At 46.1% G+C, this 20,347-nt stretch overlaps 1 protein-coding gene across 1 annotated transcript; it reads left to right on the top strand.

The window, feature by feature from the left end:
* Window positions 1-212: 212 nt before the first annotated feature.
* LOC114607418 (cytochrome P450 2C25-like) lies at window positions 213-20,235 on the top strand. The gene is made up of 9 exons (XM_028750577.2): window positions 213-433; window positions 3,222-3,384; window positions 6,852-7,001; window positions 9,164-9,324; window positions 11,078-11,254; window positions 14,116-14,257; window positions 14,602-14,789; window positions 17,761-17,902; window positions 19,304-20,235. The coding sequence occupies exons 1-9, from the start codon at window positions 263-265 to the stop codon at window positions 19,483-19,485; spliced, it is 1,476 nt and encodes a 491-aa protein (XP_028606410.2). The 5' UTR covers window positions 213-262; the 3' UTR covers window positions 19,486-20,235.
* The last annotated feature ends 112 nt before the right edge of the window (window positions 20,236-20,347 follow it).

Raw genomic sequence — 20,347 nt, 5'->3', positions numbered from 1 at the left:
AGAACAATGGGGGTGGAGACTCTTTCTTCCCTAGTTAACCCCAGAGAACAACTTTCAGTAGAAAGTAGAGACAAGTCTTGAAAAAGCACATGTTTCAAGGGCTTATAGAACAACCTTTGGACAATCTGGCAGGGTTTGGAAACAGGCGTCCCCGCCCTGTTGGCTCACGACGCTGGCTCTGATGTTTGGAGAATATAATCTCTGGACTGTAGACTTTTCTTCGTCTGGAGATAGGAGCCTGCAGCTGCTACCCGCTGGAGCAATGGATCTGCTGGGGAGCGCAACAATCTTCTTGGTCATCTGCCTGCTCTTCCTCTTGGTTTGGGGGACGAGACCTAAGGCGAAAAACTTGCCTCCTGGGCCAACACCCCTTCCGTTCGTCGGGAACCTCCTGCAGCTGAAGCTGCAGAACCTGGTTGCAAACTTCCGAGAGGTAAGGATTGGGGCTTCAGCTAAGCCGTGTCCCAGGCTCCCTGACCCACTGGGACTTTGGGCAGGCCTTGTCTCCTGGCTATCCGTTTATTTTTTTATTTTTTCCAAAAAAAATATTAGTTTTCACAATATTATAAACAAACAAACAAACAAACAAACACACAAAACAAACAAAATAAACCATAGCCTTATTGAAAATTACAGTTATTAACTTTGTTAAGCGACTTCCTCGCTTCCCCTTGGTTGAATTTCATTGCATGTCCTTTTCACGGTTTTTCAAATCCCAATTTTTATGAAATTTAACTTAAACGTTAACATCCTTAGATCTTCACCTTATGGAATTAAACATATCAATTCATCACTTAACATAAGTATCTGCAAGCTGCTTTCAGTTAGTTTAATTTAGCAAATTTAACTAAATAATCTTTAAATTTATTCCATTCTTCCTGATACTCCTCCTCCTCCTGGTCGCGGACCAGGCAAGGATTCAGAAGGAGACAGCTGGCAGCAGCTGGGGAGGAAGGCTGGGCCAGGGGGTGCCGTTTGGACGACGAGAGGAAATGGTTGCATTTAAAAAAAAAAATTATTTAACATAGTGTCATACCTCGGGATGAATACACTTCAGCTTAAATATTTTTAGGTTGCGCTCCGCGGTGACCCAGAAGTAACAAAGCACGTCACTTCCGGGTTTCGCCACTTGCGCATGCGCAGATGGTCAAAATGACGTCGCGCGCATGCGCGGAAGCGGTGGAACGTGACCCGCACACGCACAGACGCGCAGTCGCGTCTTACGTTTGCTTCAGGATGCGAACGGGGCTCCGGAACGGATCCTGTTCGCATCCAGAGGTACCACTGTAATTGTTACAAAATATAAGCAAAATATTGCAAATACATACATATATATTTCAAATAAGCACATATATGAAAAAAGGAACAAAAGAGAAAAGAAGAAGAAAAAATAAAGAAGAAGAAAAGTTGGAAGAATTTCTTCCAAGTTTATTCTACAAATATCTCAATATGAAAATAATAATAAAATTTCATTGATTGGCTTCCATCGCTTTCGCTGCACTTCCTATATACATTTTAAGCAAGATTGTACCTGTCGTTCCGTATTTCCCCCATACAATCTGACACAAATATCCTAATCAATGTTTTCTAAATCTTTCATAAATCTGTTCTAAATGCAACCAATACCTTACGTTTAATCCTTGTCTACATGGTTGTGGTTTTTTTGAACGGAAGAGAGCCCAGGTTGCCTCAGCCAGGTGCCTTGGGACTACAACTCCCAGCTGCAATGGCCGGGGCTGGTGGGAGTTGTAGTTCGAAAACTCTGGTGCAGAGCACCAGGTCTGGGGAAGGAGCAAGCTGGGAAACAAAGAGTCTCTTTATGGGGATAAACATGTTTTCATAACCAAAAGTCTCATGATCTGCCCTGTTCTTGACCCTCCTTTTTCTCTCTTTCCACACTCTGTGATTTGTTTGCATGGAGCTTATGCAACAGCAGATGTTTATAGAGCCTCTATTCCAATGTGAGGCGAACAGATGGCGCCGGGCCAATCAGTCGTCCCATATTCTCAGAGAATTTCCTCATCCCTTCTCTGAATCCAAAAAAAAAGTCAAGTTTCATTTTCAGGGCTCCGTCCTCTCCCCCATGCTTTTCAACATCTACATGCAGCCGCTGGGAGAGATCATCAGGGGGTTTGGGCTGGGTGTTCATCAGTATGCGGATGACACCCAGCTCTACCTCTCTTTCAAATCAGAACCAGTGAAGGTGGTGAAGGTCCTGTGTGAGTGTCTGGAGGTGATTGGGGGATGGATGGTGACTAGCAGATTGAGGTTGAATCCTGACAAGACAGAAGTACTGTTTTTGGGGGGACAGGGGGAGGGCTGGTGTGGAGGATTCCCTGGTCCTGAATGGGGTAACTGTGCCCCTGAAGGGTGCGCAGCCTGGGAGTCATTTTGAACTCACAGCTGTCCATGGAGGCACAGGTCAAGTCTGTGCCCAGGACAGCTGTCTACCAACTCCATCTGGTACGCAGGATGAGACCCTCCCTACCCACAGACTGTCTCGCCAGAATGGTGCATGCTCTAGTTATCTCTCGCTTGGACTACTGCAATGCGCTCTGTGTGGGGCTACCTTTGAAGGTGACCCGGAAACTACAACTAATCCAGAATGCGGCAGCTAGACTGGTGACTGGGGGCGGCCGCTGAGACCATATAAGACCGGTCTTGAAAGACCTACACTGGCTCCCAGTACGTTTCCAAGCACAATTCAAAGTGTTGGTGCTGACCTATAAAGCCCTAAATGGCCTCGGTCCAGTAGACCTGAAGGAGCGTCTCCACCCCCATCGTTCTGCCCGGACACTGAGGTCCAGCTCCGAGGGCCTTCTGGCAGTTCCCTCACTGCGAGAAGCCAAGTTAGAGGGAACCAGGCAGAGGGCCTTCTTGATAGTGGCACCCGCCCTGTGGAACGCCCTCCCACCAGATGTCAAAGAGAAAAATAACCACCAAACTTTTAGAAGACATCTGGAGGCAGCCCTGTTTAGGGAAGCTTTTAATGTTTAATAGGTTGTTGTATTTTAGTGTTTTGTTGGAAGCCGCCCAGAGTGGCTAGGGAAACCCAGCCAGATGGGCGGGGTACAAATAATAAATTATTATTATTATTATTATTATTATTATTATTATTATTATTCCCCAAAATCTAACCCATGGCCACCACTTCCTCTGGTCTTCTGCAATCACCAGCACCCTGATGCCTGCTCCCTCTCTCCCCTGCTTTGTCTTTGAAGATGAGCAAAAAATATGGGCCGATCTTCACCGTGTATTTTGGCTCAGACCAGGCTGTGGTTCTCTTTGGTTATGACTTGGTGAAGAAGGTCCTCGTTGATCGTGGAGATGAGTTTCTCGACCGAGGCAGCTTCCCGTCAGCAGATAAGACCAACAGAGGACTAGGTATTGCATCTCTTACATGAGGGGGGCACCGTTAGCCTGGGTGGAAAAGTGGAATGGGTCTCTAGGCCAAGGGTGGGGGGATCTCAGCCCTGAGGGCTGGATGTGGCCCTCCAGAGCTTTCTGTCTGGCCCTCGAAATGTTCCCTAGGCCACACGCCTCATCTCTGCAGGCCCCACATCTCACCGGACCAGTTTCAACAGTTTTCCCTTGCTTTTTATCCATATAAATCATATAAATAAATGGATGCTTTTGAATTCTGGTGCTGGAGGAGACTCTTGAGAGTCCCATGGACTGCAAGAAGATCCAACCTCTCCATTCTGAAGGAAATCAGCCCTGAGTGCTCACTGGAAGGACAAATCCTGAAGCTGAGGCTCCAAGACTTTGGCTACCTCATGAGAAGAGAAGACTCCCTGGAAAAGACCCTGATGTTGGGAAAGATGGAGGGCACAAGGAGAAGGGGACGACAGAGGACGAGATGGTTGGACAGTGTTCTCGAAGCTACCAGCATGAGTTTGACCAAACTGCGGGAGGCAGTGGAAGACAGGAGTGCCTGGCGTGCTCTGGTCCAGGGGTCACAAAGAGACGGACACGACTAAACGACTAAAGACAGAGAAGATTAGCATGGCCCCTGCCCCCAGTGCAACTCTCAACAGTCCCAGCAAGCTGGGCTGGGTGATGCGCGGGCTGATGTCACCATAGCTGGGCTCGTGGGGAGAGCAGCCTGACACATCTTGTGGGACCTAGGCTGACCTGACTCATGGGTCCCGTTCCAAGCATGGCGCTTCATGTGCCAGCGGCTTCAGGGGCTCCAGTCCCTGCCCTCTCTTGCTTGCACACCCGATTGTATTGGCGGAACACAACAACTTGGGGCGACCGCCTCAAAAAAGGCTCAAAAGTTTGGGACGATCTCCTAATGTCAGGTTTCAGGGAACCAACTTCCGACCCCATGTGGCAGTAGATAAGCAGAACAAAGGAAAAGGTGTCTTCTTACCAGTTAAATAATCACAGCGAGAGAAGAACCTATCTCCTAGAAATGGCGGTGCTCCCAATTAAGGTTTCCACCCCCTGCTGTCCCTATTAATCTATGTCACTTCTACGTCTCGTCATCTGACCTTGTACCCTCTGTGCTTTCTGTTCTGCCACTTACTGAGCTCTTCTCAACTTTGGTGAGGGCAGTGGAGGAAGGCTGTCTAGAGACTGTGGATCTGTTAACCCTCTCCTTTCCAGTGTCTCTTCTCCTTTTCCTTTTTTAAAAAATACCGTATTTTTCTCTCTATTACACGCAGATTTTTTTCTCCTAAAAAGGAAGGGGAAATGTCTGTGCGTGTTATTGAGCGAATGTGGGGGGTCCCTGGAGCCGATTAGGGGAGCGCAGGAACAAAAATCAGCAAAAATCAAATCGTGCGTTGCGTCGGAGAGGGAAACCTGAAAAGGGGAAGTGGCTGCTTTCCTGCATTCTGCCTCAGGGTCTTACTGCCCACTCACTTGTGTTTCATTGCTGTGTTTGCTCAAACGGAACAAAGAGCAGGCAAATCCCCTCCCCTCCAGGCAAGCAGAGGGGAAAGCAGAGGTCTTTCCTTCTAATTCCTCTCCGTGCTCCTCGCAGGCAGCCAGAAAACATGCAGGAGGAGAGAGAGAGCTGGCTTCGGTTTGGGGAAACTTTTGCCTTTCTTTCCTCCCTTCCGTTAAATCCCTCTCCTGCATTCTTAGCCAGCTGCTTCTCTGCACACCCCTCTCATGTCCCTTCTTTGTTTTTCCTTCGCTCCCCACTTAAAATGTGGTTACAAAGCATGGATCCACATGGACCCTCAGGATCTTTGCATTGGGTCACCCCAAATTCACCATCAGATCACATAGCATGTCCATGGCTACAGCCTGCCCCCCCCCAAAATCACGCACCCACTGTTGCCTGGGGCTGCAATGGTGCAAAAATGTGGTTAAAAAGCATGGATCCACATGGATCCTCAGGATCTTTGGATTGGGCCACCCCAAATTCACCATCAGATCACATAGCAGCCTGCCCTCCAAAAATCACACACCCACTGTTGCCTGGGGCTGCAATGGTGCAAAAACGTGGTTAAAAAGCATGGATCCACATGGATCCTCAGGATCTTTGGATTGGGCCACCCCAAATTCACCATCAGGTCACATAGCAGCCTGCCCCCCAAAAATCACACACCCACTGTTGCCTGGGACTGCAATGGTGCAAAAATGTGGTTAAAAAGCATGGATCCTCAGGATCTTTGGATTGAGCTACCCCAAATTCACCATCAGATCACATGTCTGTGGCCACAGCATGAAGCACAAAAATGATACATCCACTGTTTCATTCAGAATTTTTTTCCTTGTTTTCCTCCTCTAAAAATGATGTGCGTGTTATGGTCAGGTGCGTGTTATAGAGCGAAAAATACGGTAATTTTTATTAAGTTTTCCACTTAAATCATATTCACATTTTGTTACATAATTCTATGACTTAATATATTGCTCTGTAAGAGCATTGACACTGATTCCGGATCTTCCCCGTCAACTTGGCCAACTCTACGTACTCCATCATCTTGACCTGCCAATCTTCCAGTGTTGGAAGTTCCTGCTGCTTCCATTTCTGAGCCAGAAGTGCCAGTGTCTCTTCTCCTAGCTGTTCCCCATCCAGTATTTCCCAGCTTCTGCCTTCTGAACTATGCCCCTCTGCAAACCGCTGTTCCAAATCTATACTGTCCTCCTGCTCCTGGGAAGAGGAGTAGGAGCAGGGGGAGGGGCCCATCATGACTCCTCAGTGCAGCCCCCCCCCCCGCACGGTCCCTGATGCCCAAGCTCAACAACTTCTGTTGCCCCAGGAGTCAGCAAGGGTTCTGCGGCTTGACTTTTGAAAAATAAGGGGTCCTCAGTAATCAGCTAATTGGGAACCACTGGCATAGACTGTCGGAACTTGCGTTCAACCGAGTCCTCGAGTCCTCCGACGGTGATTAATGACCTGAGCCTTTGATGAGGCTCCAGGTACATTCCCTCATTATGCAGAGTGTACAGAAGAGCACTAGAAATATGAGCTACATTGCTAAGAGTTTTATTTCTAACTACGCAGACAGAAAAGAAATATACATCCTCTCTCTGTGAAGGCAGAGAGGCAGCTGGTACAAAGAAACAGAAAACCAGTAATAACAACATCCGTCTCCCGTGAGACTTCCAACAGTCTGGAATCTCTGGAATGTAAACAGAGTCTTGTGACTCCAAGCACTGCACAGTGGCACAAACAGAAACCTAACATAGACTACAGGGTGGCTCTAGACACAGGACAAAAACTCTATGAATAAGTCATAAATTAGATTGTTATAGCAAAAGAAAGAAATCCCTATGGGAAAGAGCGTTTTAAAATGTCCTGCTCTCTGGCGCCATCTGGTGTCGCATGTTTATAGCGCATTTGATTCGCCTTTTCTTTACTAATGTAGCCGAGTCCTATGTTTCTTCTGCAGGGATCATCATGTCCAATGGCGAGCGCTGGCTCCAGCTCCGCCGCTTCTCCCTCACCACCATGAGGAACTTTGGGATGGGAAAGAAGAACATTGAGGAGAGAATCCAGGAAGAGGCAGAGTACCTGATTAAGGAGCTCAGGGCCAAAAACGGTGAGTACGTGTGTAGGATGTGAAACACAAGAGCAGTCAAGTACAACATTCCTAGAGTGAACATGTTTGCACATGGTGAGGGATGTTTGTCCAGCCAGCAGGTAAACTTCCTGTTTCCTTCTGGGCTGGGACAGACTTCCTCTGCATGTGACTAGAGGTGGGTGTGGCCTCACCTGTGCAGGTAACGACAAAAGCACAGGGCAGGGCAGCCATCTCTCTCTCTTTGACTACATTCATCGAAGAAGCAACATCTGCTTAGCCAAAGATGCTCTCTTGGCCTCCAGCCAAGAGAGAACAAAGGGACTGTCTCCTTATGAGATAGATTCCAAGTGTATGTTACTTTTCTAAGCTAAGTCTGCCTTCTGGGATCTGATTGTGAACAGAATGTGAGTAAATTCTTTTTATACTTTTGTAGAAGACTGTGTCGTGTCTTATCCTTTATGAGGGAATAAGGGGGAAATATGGGATGCGGGTAGCACTGTGGGTAAAACCTCAGCGCCTAGGACTTGCCGATCGCTTGGTCGGCAGTTCGAATCCCCGCAGCGGGGTGCGCTCCCATCGTTCAGTCCCAGCGCCTGCCAACCTAGCAGTTCGAAAGCACCCCCAGGTGCAAGTAGATAAATAGGGACCGCTTACCAGCGGGAAGGTAAACGGCGTTCCGTGTGCTGCACTGGCTTGCCAGATGCAGCTTGTCACGCTGGCCACGTGACCCAGAAGTGTCTGCAGACAGCGCTGGCTCCCGGCCTATAGAGTGAGATGAGCGCACAACCCTAGAGTCTGGCAAGACTGGCCCGTACGGGCAGGGGTACCTTTACCTTTACCTTACCAGAATAGTTATTATAGAGGCTTTAGCGAGCCTGAGCAAACTCAGCCGCTGCAAATTTAAAAGAAGGGAATGCTACTCTGCTGAAATTGTGGAACTTGTTAAGTTGGATAAGGATATAATCAGACAATATATCCTCGCTTGCATCCCTGAACATTCCCACAACGTGCAAATAGGTTGCCCTTTGAAATCTCCGAGGGATGCATTTTTTAATATATAAAAATCTAGACCAAGTAATACTGTGTTGAGGGGGGGAACTTTGCTTCTTCCTCTTGTTTCTTGTAGTAAAGATCACCTGACCGTTCACTGTTACGATTTCAGGTAACTCACATCTTATTTCACATATGCAACCACAGCTTTGTGCGGGCAGGAATAAATAAATGGGGAGCAAACGAAACCCACTTTCTATTTCCCTCCTGTGCAAAGCTGTAATCAAGCTTTGGTGTGATGGCTCTGGTAAGAGCAGGCACAGGCAAACTCCGGCCCTTCAGATGTTTGGGACTACAATTCCCATATTCCCTGGCCACTGGTCCTGTTAGCTAGGGATGGTGGGAATTGTAGTCCCAAACACCTGGAGGGCCGGAGTTTGCCTATGCCTGCCCTAGAGCTTTTCTTAGCCTGCTGGATAAAGAATCAGGGAACAGCAACCTGGGAAGTAAGTTTAAATGCATACTTTACTTACTATCTTGCAATGGTTCACAGCAACAGTAGCAGTAAAAACTATGAAGGCAAAATACTTATGTAGTGAAGTTAGGAAATCTTTGTAGGTTAAACTTTGGTTCATGTAGGCATGAGGCATTGTGGGAGATTTAAAACTGTGGATTTCTGGGAAATGGAGGTCTGGTCTCTTTAACTGTAGACTCCCTGTCTTTGGAGGTGTGAATCAAGCTGCCTCCTCTCTCTGGGCAGGAAGGAGATGTTATCTGAGTTGTAAATTCTGGCAGCTGGGAGGCTCGGATGTGGATTAGTGTGAAAAGGCTACCAGGCAATTTGCAACTCAAAGAGCCTGGTACTAGTCTGGGAACAAAAGGAGAGTCTTTGATCCCAAGGTCTCTGAGACCAAACAGAGTTCAGCTGTCCTAGTCTCCTGACAATCAGGAGTTATTGTCTCCGCATACAGCCATTGGCAAATTGGTAATTAACCTGAAAAACTGATTGGTCCTTAAACCCCTTCTCCACGTGGGATTCTCAAGAATAAAGGTTTGGCGAATTGAGATGCAAATTGCAGGCCACCTTGCCCTGGTGCTTTGCGCTTGACCAGCAAATAAATCTTAATGACTTGTTGTGTTTTGAACTGTTACTTTGACACCATCCCTCCTGACTCCGATTCCTTTGCCAGGCCAGCCTTTCAACCCAGCCGTCCTGTTCAGCTGCGCAACGGGCAACGTGGTCAGCCACATCCTCCTCGGAGAACGGTTCGATTACAATGACCCGGAGTACCGCCGAATTCTCAGCTTGCTGGTCGAAAGCTTCCGGTTGGAGAGTTCCACTGCAGGGCAGGTGAGGAGGACCCTGGGTAGCAGAGGAAGGAGCGTCTCCACCCCCATCATCCAGCCCGGACACTGAGGTCCAGCTCCGAGGGCCTTCTGGTGCTTCCCTCCCTGCGAGAAGCCAAGTTACAGGGAACCAGGCAAAGGGCCTTCTCGGTGGTGGCGCCTGCCCTGTGGAATGCCGTTCCGTCAGATGTCAAGGAAATAAACAGCTATCTGACTTTTAGAAGACATCTGAAGGCAGCCCTGTTTAGGGAAGTTTTTAATATTTGATGTTTTATTCTGTTTTTAATTTGTTGGGAGCTGCCCAGAGTGGCTGGGGAAACTTACCTTGGTCTAAGAACGGAAGCCGAAGAGTGGAAGGGCATCGGCAGCGGGAGGCCTCATTAGTGAAAGCGCGCCTCAGTTTAAGAACGTTTAGAATAATAATAATAATAATAATAATAATAATAATAATAATTAATAATAATAATAATAAATTAATAATAAATTTTATTTATACCCCGCCCTCTCCGGCCAGTGCCAGGCTCAGGGCGGCTAACACCAGTAAAATTACAGTAAAAACATAATAGGGGAAAAAACCCAATTTAAAATACAGATTAAAATGCAAGACACCTGAATGCAGCCCTGTTTAGGGAAGTTTTTAATGCTGGATGTTTTATCGTGTTTAAATATTCTGTTGGGAGCCGCTCAGAGCGGCTGGGGAAACCCAGTCAGAAGGGCTGGGTATAAATTATTATTATTATTATTATTATTATTATTATTATTATTATTATTAATGGGAAGCGAGCCCCCTGCCACTGCTGCTCCCCTGCACCGACAAAGCCTTGCTTACTGGAACTGCGAGGGATCCACAAGTTCTCTCCAGAACCCGGAAGCTGCAGCCACTGCTCCTTGATTCTCCGGTGGCGGTGAGGAGTGCGTGAGGAGTGAGAAGAGGCGGCGGCAGCAGCAAGATCTTGAACGAGCTCTGTGAGTTTTCGTGAGGTCTCCATCTGCCTCCTGGGCCGGCAAACCCTGCTGGAAAACAGGACTGGAAATCAAGCTCTTCTTTAAAAAATAATAATAATATTTAATCATTTTTTCAATACAAACAACAACTGCAAAACACACGTACAACAAAAACCATAACAACACAATTTGACATTTCAGATTTGAATACACTGATACACCTATGACTACACCTTTTTAACAATATTTCCCCACCTCTCTCTCCTCCCCCCTCTTCCCCCCACTATCCGCCTTATCGCTTAGATATTCCTTCCAGATTTCTTCATATTTATCCATTCTTAATATGCGTCGACATGCAATTTGTTCGTATGTAGCTAATCTGTCCATATTATCAACCCATGTGCTCAATGGAATCTTTCTGCAGCTCTTCCAATTCATCAAAACAAGGTTTTTTTGCTTCTAATATAGCACAGTACATCCATTATTATTTTTTACTTGAGATCAAGCTTGCTAGATTCAGGAGCCGGCTGCAAACGATAGCATAGACACTCTGCAGGGTCTGCTCTCGTCAGGTCTCCCCTCCCAATTAACCTCCGTCTCCAGGACCCAGCCCTGTGACATCACAGGGTCCAGGGTCTCAGGTTTGGGCCATGGAATCTCAGGGACTGGGATGCTTCTGAGCTGTGTCACATGTCAGTTTCTGACGGTGCGATTTGTTTTAGTTTGCTGAAGAGATTCCAACTCACCAAGGCTGATTCACTACTATGTCTGTACGAGTGTTTTTTTCTCCTCTCTCTCTTTCCTTCTCTCAGCTCTACAACATCTTTCCCAGGATCCTAGACTACTTGCCTGGTCCTCATCAAACTTTCTTTAAAAACCTTGGGGACATCCAGGTCTTCATAGCCCAGAAGGTGAAAGATCACGAGAGAAGTCTGGATCCCAATGCTCCCCGGGACTTCATAGACTCCTTCCTCCTCAAAATGGAACAGGTGAGATATGGAGGAGTGGATTTATGTGTCTGAAATTAAAGGTAAAGGGACCCCTGACCGTTAGGTCCAGTCGTGGATGACTCTGGGGTTGCGGCGCTCATCTTGCTTTTCTGGCTGAGGGAGCCGCTGTACAGCTTCCGGGTCATGTGGCCAGCAGGACTAAGCCGCTTCCGGCAAAACCAGAGCAGCGCACGGAAATGCCGTTTACCTTCCCGCCATTGTGGTACCTATTTATCTACTTGCACTTTGAAGTGCTTTTGAACTGCTAGGTTGGCAGGAGCAGGGACCGAGCAACGGGAGTTCATCCCATCGCGGGGATTCGAACCGCTGACCTTCTGATCGGCAAGCCCTAGGCTCTGTGGTTTAGACCACAGCGCCACCCGCGTCCCTATGTCTGAAATTAAAGGTAAAGGGACCCCTGACCATTAGGTCCAGTTGTGGCCGACTCTGGGGTTGCGGCGCTCATCTCGCTGGCCGAGGGAGCCAGTGTACAGCTTCCGGGTCATGTGGCCAGCATGACTATGCCACTTCTGGCGAACCAGAGCAGCGCACGGAAATGCCGTTTACCTTCCCGCTGGAGCGGTACCTATTTATCTACTTGCACTTTGACATGCTTTCGAAGTGCTAAGTTGGCAGGAGCAGGGACCGACCAACGGGAGCTCACCCCGTTGCAGGGATTCGAGCCACCAACCTTCTGATCGGCAAGCTCCAGGCTCTGTGGTTTAGACCACAGCGCCACCTGCGTCCCTATGTCTGAAATTAGGCACCTGCTAAAAACAATTTTGTTTAGATAAGCCTACCCAGATATGTAGAATGATGAATCATAGAAACATAGAGTTGGAAGAGACCACAAGGGCCATGGACTCCAACCCCCTGCCAAGCAGGAAACACCATCAGAGCACTCCTGACATATGGTTGTCAAGCCTTTGCTTAAAGACCTCCAAAGAAGGAGACTCCACCACACTCCTTGGCAGCAAATTCCACTGTTGAACAGCTCTTACTGATGATATGTGCTTTAATCCGGTTTTGCTTCTCATCGATTTGATTTTTTAAAAATGTTTTATTTTTTTTTTATATATAAATATTTTATTGAAGTTTTTAAGTTACAATATAATAAACAAACCAAGTTATAACAAACCGTAACATACTTTCTTATCTTCTTGTGACCTCCTCACATCTCCCGCCCCTACCTTCCATGTTAAAAAAATTTAGTCCAGCAAATTATCCCCTTACTTCCATCCTTACTGTCTAACTATCAATTAAATTTAACCAAATGTTTATCCAAATGTTTTTTCTTACATTTTAACCTATCTTCCTACTTCGCTTCATCTATTTTAATGGTGCCAGATTGTTTATAATCAAGCATCCTGCTTAGCATTCATACAGTTTACAATGTTTTTGCAAGTAAATCTTAAATTTTTTCCAATCTTCTTCTACCGTCTCCTCTCCCAAATCTCGGATTCTGCCGGTCATCTCGGCCAATTGCATATAGTCCATCAGTTGCATCTGCCATTCTTCCAGTGTGGGTAGATCTTGTGTTTTCCAGTGCTTCGCGAGAAGTATCCTTGCTGCTGTTGTTGCATACATAAAGAATGTTCGGTCCTTCTTTACCACCCCTTGGCCCACCATACCCAGAAGAAAGGCCTCTGGTTTCTTAGAGAAGGTATACTTAAATACCTTTTTCAGTTCATTGTATATCTTTTCCCAGAAAGCCTTCACTTTAGGGCAGGTCCACCAGAGGTGAAAGAATGTTCCTTCATTTTCTTTGCATTTCCAACACTTATTATCAGACAGGTGGTATATTTTTGCAATTTTGACTGGGGTCATGTACCATCTATATATCATTTTCATTACATTTTCTTTTAAAGCATTACAAGCAGTGAAATTCAACCCAGTAGTCCACAGCCTTTCCCAGTCCTCAAACATGATATTATGCCCAATGTCCTGTGCCCACTTTATCATAGCTGATTTTACCGTTTCATCTTGTGTGTTCCATTTTAACAGCAAGTTATACATTCTTGAAAGTACCTTGGTCTTAGGCTCTAACAATTCCGTTTCCAACTTCGATTTCTCCACCTGGAACCCTAACTTTTTGTCAAGTTTAAAAACTTCCTTAATCTGAGCGTAATGTAACCAATCTCGCACTTTATCTCTCATTTTCTCCATACTCTGCAATTTCCAGTTATCTCCATCTTTTTCTAGTATTTCCCAATACTTTGGCCAGTTGGCCTCCATATTGGATCTTTTTCGGGCCTTAGCTTCCAATGGTGAAAGCCACCTTGGTGTTTTATTTTCCAGTAAGTCTTTATATTTTGTCCAGACATTAAACACTGCTTTTCTGACAATATGATTCTTGAAAACCTTGTTAATCTTAACCTTGTCATACCATAAATATGCATGCCAACCAAAAGCATTGTTAAAACCTTCCAGATCCAGCACATCAGTGTCCTCGAGAAGTAGCCAGTCTTTTAACCAGCAGAAAGCTGCTGATTCATAGTAAAGCCTTAAGTCTGGCAGGGCAAAGCCCCCTCTTTCTTTCGCATCTGTTAGTATCTTAAACTTAATTCTGGGCTTTTTGCCCTGCCAGACAAATTTAGAAATATCTCTCTGCCACTTCCGAAAGCACTCTGTCTTATCCACAATCTGTAATGTTAAAAATGTTTTAAATAGCTAATTTAACTGGCTTTCCCAATAATGTGATTGTTTTGTTCTTTTTGTAAACTGTGCTGTGGGTTTTTGTTTTTTACAAAAGCGGTGTATAGATTAAAAAACAGTAGGATGCTGATTAAGTCTTGGTGAAACATCATATCGGGCTCCTGGTATAGATGATGATCTCTTCTGTGTTTTTTCCCCATTTCCAGGAGCAGCAGAACCCCAAGACTGAATTCACTAGAGAGAACTTGAACATGGCAGCTTATGACATATTCATCGCTGGGACAGAAACAACAAGCACCACCCTGAGATATATCCTCATGATCCTGCTAGAGCATCCAGCCGTGCAAGGTTGACTAACCACTGAATTAACTGTGCTTGCACTGTTAGCAGACCTTGCAGCTCGGGTGAACGAGAGCAGAACAATCATTTACAGTTTCTGTAGTTCAAAGGCTTTACTCAGGCAGGAACTATTTACAGGATGAGTAGAGATGAGTGAGAAAACTGTACTCGCAGAGCTCAGGCGATGCTGGATTTCGTGAGTTGTTTGGCCATACTCTCCTGAGGGGAAACATTCTAGGGTGACCTTGCTAGGTTTCAGAACCGGGTAGCAAGAATTGGCTTTCTTTTTCTTTTTCTTTCTTGCATCTGCTGTGATGTGACCTGGACGTTCTGCCTTTTGTGTCCAATTCCAGAAAAGATCCAAAAGGAAATAGACCAAGTGATAGGACAGGAGAGGCTGCCTGCCATGAAGGATCGCCTGGAGATGCCTTACACAGAAGCCGTTCTCCACGAAGCCCAGCGATTCTTGGATCTCGTCCCCTTAGGGTTCACCCGTGTGGCGAAACACGACACCGAAATCGAAGGCTATTTCATCCCCAAGGTACCTGGAACGGCATCAGAGTCTGCTGACAGCTTCAGAGCAGTGGCAGGCAACAAACAGGCAGAGGTTGATGGGCACATGGGACCGGCCCTACCATTGTACAGTATAGAGAGAGGCAGCTGCTTCAAGTTGCTTAATTTTGGGTTTGAGGAAAGGGGTGGTGATCAAGATCATGATATTATCAGGAAGGTCAGCCTGTGGAATTGTCTGTCTCAGGTGGCAAATAATTCTGCCTGCTTTAGGTACTATGGGTCTTGACGTGGGTTGGGGAGCACCATTTATTGTCCTGCCTCAGGCAGCAAAATGTGTTGGCTTGCCATTGCTGTGATGTGTTATTGCACCGAGTTTTTCAGCTGACCTTGGAAAAACAACCATTGCCCTATACTTGTTACCAACAGTTCAAATCAATCCTCATCTGCTCAACATATGAAGTGGCAGGCTATGCGCTGTGTGCTGGTTGATGTTCATGAACATGTCTTGACATGCGCATGTGCTAGAGACAAGGTCAGTCCCCCCCACCCTAATTAGAGCTTTTGCTTTTAGGACAAGGATAGGGAAACGTCTTACACCCAATGGCCATGTTGCCTCGTGGACAGATTTTTTTTGGGGGGGGGGGGGGCACGTCAAGTGAAGGACAGGCCCAGATGGAGAAGTGGGCCGAGCAATGAATGAGTCTGAATTTTGTCTAAAAAACGGTAAAGGTAAAGGACCCCTGACAGTTAAGTCCAGTCGCGAACGACTGGGGTTGTGGCGCTCATCTTGCTTAACTGGCCGAGGGAGCCGGCATTTGTCTGCAGACAGTTCTTCCGGGTCAAGTGGCCAGCATGACTAAGCCACTTCTGGCAAAACCAGAGCAGCGCACGGAAACGCCGTTTACCTTCCCACCGGAGTGGTACCTATTTATCTACTTGCACTTTGATGTGCTTTTGAACTGCTAGGTTGGCAGGAGCAGGGACCGAGCAACGGGAGCTCACCCCATCGCGGGGATTCGAACCGCTGACCTTCTGATCGGCAAGCCCTAGGCTCTGTGGTTTAGACCACAGCACCACCCATGTCCCTGAATTTTGTCTAGTTAGCTGCGTTTCAACCACGCGAAACTGCAGAGGGTTCTGTGCACAAGTCTCTCTCCATGCAGATAGTCAGGGGATCTTGTCACAGCTCAAGGACATATTCCAGGTGGGCAAAAGCACTCGGGGCAGGTGTGGAGCAGGGCTGGAGAGAGACCCCTGAATGGCCGCATTTGGCCCCTGCCCCAAGCTTGCCCAACCCTGTCTTAATGCAAGACAGAGGCGCCAGTTTCTCCGGAGAATTGAGGGGTCCGGACGCAACAGAGCCTTCTGAACACTGGGGGGGCCTGACCCCCCCAACAAAAGGATCGGGGGGCAAATTGCCTTGCCCCCCCAAGAGCCTCACCCTTAGGGCCAGGCTACATACATTTACATGTTCAGGTCCCTTTGCACAAAATTTGCAACAATTACACTGGTGGCTTTTCAACCGAATTCACTGTGCTGGTTCCAACCCTTCAGACCTTTAAGGGTTTACTATCTGTATTAAGAGGGACGCGGGTGGCGCTGTGGGTTAAACCTCAGCGCCAAGGACTTGCCGATCGTATGGTCGGCGGTTCGAATCCCCGCGGCGGGGTGCGCTCCCGTCGTTCGGTCCCAGCGCCTGCCAACCTAGCAGTTCGAAAGCACCCCCGGGTGCAAGTAGATAAATAGGGACCGCTTACCAGCGGGAAGGTAAACGGTGTTCCGTGTGCTGCGCTGGCTCTCCAGATGCAGCTTGTCACGCTGGCCACGTGACCCGGAAGTGTCTGCGGACAGCCCTGGCTCCCGGCCTATAGAGTGAGATGAGCGCACAACCCTAGAGTCTGGCAAGACTGGCCCGTACGGGCAGGGGTACCTTTACCTTTATCTGCATTAAGATTTTATTAGCTTTTAATAACATTAACCAACTCCTTCCAGATTTCAAATTTGTTACCCGTTTCTCTTATGATTTGACTTCCCCCCTCCCTTTCTGTGCCCTTTCACTTCCTGCATAATATCAGACATTTCACCTAATACATATTCCTCTGTTATATCACCTATTTCATCTGATACATCTCCCCCTGTTTCATATATTATAGCTTTATTCCCATTGCTCACATTTCAAATCCTGCCCACGATTTCATTTGGTTATGTTTCCCCCCTCCAAATAATCCCAAAAAAGGCTTCCACTCGCTCGTAAATTGCCCATGGTATTGATTTCTTATGTTCGCCGTTAACTTTGCCAGTTCCGAATAGTTCATAGAATCATAGAATCATAGAGTTGGAAGAGACCCCAAGGGCCATCGAGTCCAACCCCCTGCCAAGCAGGAAACACCATCAGAGCACTCCTGACATATGGTTGTCAAGCCTCTGCTTAAAGACCTCCAAAGAAGGAGACTCCACCACACTCCTTGGCAGCAAATTCCACTGTCAAACAGCTCTTACTGTCAGGAAGTTCTTCCTAATGTTTAGGTGGAATCTTCTTTCTTGTAGTTTGGATCCATTGCTCCGTGTCCGCTTCTCTGGAGCAGCAGAAAACAACTTTTCTCCCTCCTCTAGATGACATCCTTTTATATATTTGAACATGGCTATCATATCACCCCTTAACCTCCTCTTCTCCAGGCTAAACATGCCCAGCTCCCTTAGCCGTTCCTCACAAGGCATCGTTTCCAGGCCTTTGACCATTTTGGTTGCCCTCCTCTGGACACGTTCCAGTTTGTCAGTGTCCTTCTTGAACTGTGGTGCCCAGAACTGGACACAGTACTCCAGGTGAGGTCTGACCAGAGCAGAATACAGGGGCACTATTACTTCTAGTTCGTTAGAGAGGAGTTGCTTCCTGAACCACCTCTGCTCCCTGGAAGCTGCCTTCATCCTGGAAGAGAAGCACAACGAGCTCTTCCAAAGTAGGGCTTCATGTATTTTGCCTTCTTGGCTTCCCCTAACAGGGTTCCTCCGTCTTCCCCATCCTGAGTTCTGCACTGCACGACCCCAAGCAATACGACAACCCCTTCCAGTTCGCCCCAGAACATTTCCTGGATGAAAAAGGGAATTTCAAGAAGAACGGAGCCGACATTCCCTTTTCCGCAGGTGGGGATCTCTACCTTTTCCTTTCCCACAAAAAGCAGTGGGTCAGACTCGATCGGGGCTGGGAGCATAGCTGTCAAGCGTCCCTTATTTGGCGGGACAGTCCCTTATCCCAGCGCCATGTCCCGCTGCTGTCCCTTATTGATGATGTCCCTTAAATAAGCTACTGAAGGTAATGGGGCCCTTTCTATGTCCAGCTGTCCTTTGTCAACAACAAACTGTTGCTGTTTTTTTTGTGTTGATTATATGCTATATGGTAATTCATGGACCTAATAGGTATCTAAAGCCATTTGCACGCAACAAAATATGTATTTTATCAAAGTAATTGTTGATCCCTTATTTTGGCTGCTGATCCCTTATTTCTGAGGCTGCTGGTCCCTTATTTTCAAATCTGTAAGTTGACAGCTATGGCTGGGTCACAACTTCTTGTGGGGTCACATGTCAGCAGGGCCAGGGGGGGAGAGTCAATTTTACCTCTCTATCTTCTTTTTTAAAAAATTAATTTTTGCATATGTTTTCCAAACAAAGCTTCACATCACATCGCATCATCTTCATTTGGGCTATTATAGCCCGAGACTTCCATCAATCCCGTCTAGTGATTTTCAATTTTGCTATCTAATCTTTCATTTTATTATTATAATGAATGCTTTTAAACTTCATTTCCTGATTATTTCCTTCCTAAATCATTTTGCAATCATTTATATAGCCCCCCTTACAAAATGTCTTGTAAACCTACAAGCAATGTTACATTAATGCAATTGTCTTTCAAATAAGTCATATATTTCTTCCAATCCTTAAGGAAGTCCTGGTCTTTCTGGTTCCGAATTCTCCCAGTCAACTTTGCCAGTTCTGCATACTCCATCATTTTTATTTGCCAATCCTCCTTCATTACTAATTCTTCCTATTTCCATCATTGGGCTAGTAATACTCTCGCTGCTATAGTTGCATATAAAAACAGATTTTTGTCCTGTCTATTAATTTCTGTACTTTAAAAAAAAATTATAATGAATGATTTTAGAGTGTTGTGTTGTGTTGTGTTGTACTGTTGTACCGTTTTATTGTTGTTAGCCGCCCTGAGCCCGGCTTCGGCTGGGGAGGGCGGGATATAAATAAAATTTATTTATTATTATTATTATTATTACCTACAATGCCAAGTAAAAATGCTTCTGGTTTTTTCGCAAATGTATACTACTACATTTTCTTCATCTCATTATATATCATTTCCCACAGTTTTATACATTTTTGCTATCTGTACTGGTGTTATATGCAATCTATACACATCCTTTTCCTGTAGTTTTCTTTCAGTAGAGAATATTCCTCTGTGAATATTCCTAATCTTTTAAAAAAAGCTGGCTAGATTTGTGAAGTACCTGGACTGCAGCTTCTCCTTTCTTCCTCCCGCAGGGAAGAGAATCTGTCTGGGTGAAGGATTGGCCCGGATGCAGCTATTCCTGTATCTCACCACCATCCTACAAAGTTTTCATCTCAGACACCCTCCGGGAGTCACCAAGATTGACCTCACCCCAGAGGTCAGCGGATTTGGGAACATCCCGCACCAAGTCTCCATCTGTTTTACTCCACGCTAAGCGGCACCCTCCACTCTGGTGGTCCTCTTTGCCTGCTCACAAGGGTTCCCGGCTTTCGTGAGGATCAATTGATTGATTGATTGATTGATTGATTGATTGACCTTTACTATAGGAGTGAAATTGGGTGAGATGCTTCTCTGGTGCCATTTTGGGGGAGACGACCTCATTTTTATTATTTAAATTTCTTTTATTAAGTTTGCTTGACCACATTACATTGTTATGCAGTGGTACCTCGGGTTACAGACGCTTCAGGTTACAGACTCCGCTAAGCCAGAAATAGTACCTCGGGTTAAGAACTTTGCTTCAGGATGAGAACAGAAATCACACGGTGGTGGCAGCGGGAGGCGCCATTAGCTGAAGTGGTGCTTCAGGTTAAGAACAGTTTCAGGTTAAGAATGGACCTCCGGAAGAAATTAAGTTCTTAACCAGAGGTACCACTGTATATGGTATTATGAAAAAAGAAAAAGAACACAAATCAAAGACAGTTCTATGCAATACAATTCATCACACCATACCTTTTTATGTTGTGTTTACCTTTTCTCTTTTCCAACTGTGTACATGGCCGTCACGTTATACTAATTATGTAACCTTAAAATTTATCACTACTTATGAAACCTTTTGCTTTAGTTTTATCTAGCATATATACAGAAATCATTCAAACGCTGTCATAGACACCACACCGCTATTGTATTTCATTAAATATTTCTTAATCACATCCAATTTTTGAATAAAGTTTTGATTTATATTGCCTCTCAGCCTATTTGTCATTTGAGCCGTCTCGGCAAATTCTACCAATTTATTCTGCCATTCTGTTTTAGTAGGAACCCTCTCCCCCTTCCAGTTCTGTGCAACCAAGATACTC

This window comes from Podarcis muralis, chromosome 12, assembly GCF_964188315.1.
Source record: "Podarcis muralis chromosome 12, rPodMur119.hap1.1, whole genome shotgun sequence".
Classification (NCBI taxonomy): Eukaryota; Metazoa; Chordata; class Lepidosauria; order Squamata; family Lacertidae; genus Podarcis; species Podarcis muralis.
The sequence above is the reverse complement of the archived record's forward strand: the minus strand, read 5'-3'. Positions and strand labels throughout refer to the sequence as shown.

Coding starts and splice junctions, on each gene's coding strand:
- LOC114607418 (XM_028750577.2), top strand. CDS start 263: ATGGATCTGCTGGGGAGCGCAACAATCTTCTTGGTCATCTGCCTGCTC. Junction 14,790..17,760: donor AAGGCTATTTCATCCCCAAG/GTACCTGGAACG, acceptor TTCCCCTAACAG/GGTTCCTCCGTCTTCCCCAT. Junction 17,903..19,303: donor CGACATTCCCTTTTCCGCAG/GTGGGGATCTCT, acceptor TTCCTCCCGCAG/GGAAGAGAATCTGTCTGGGT.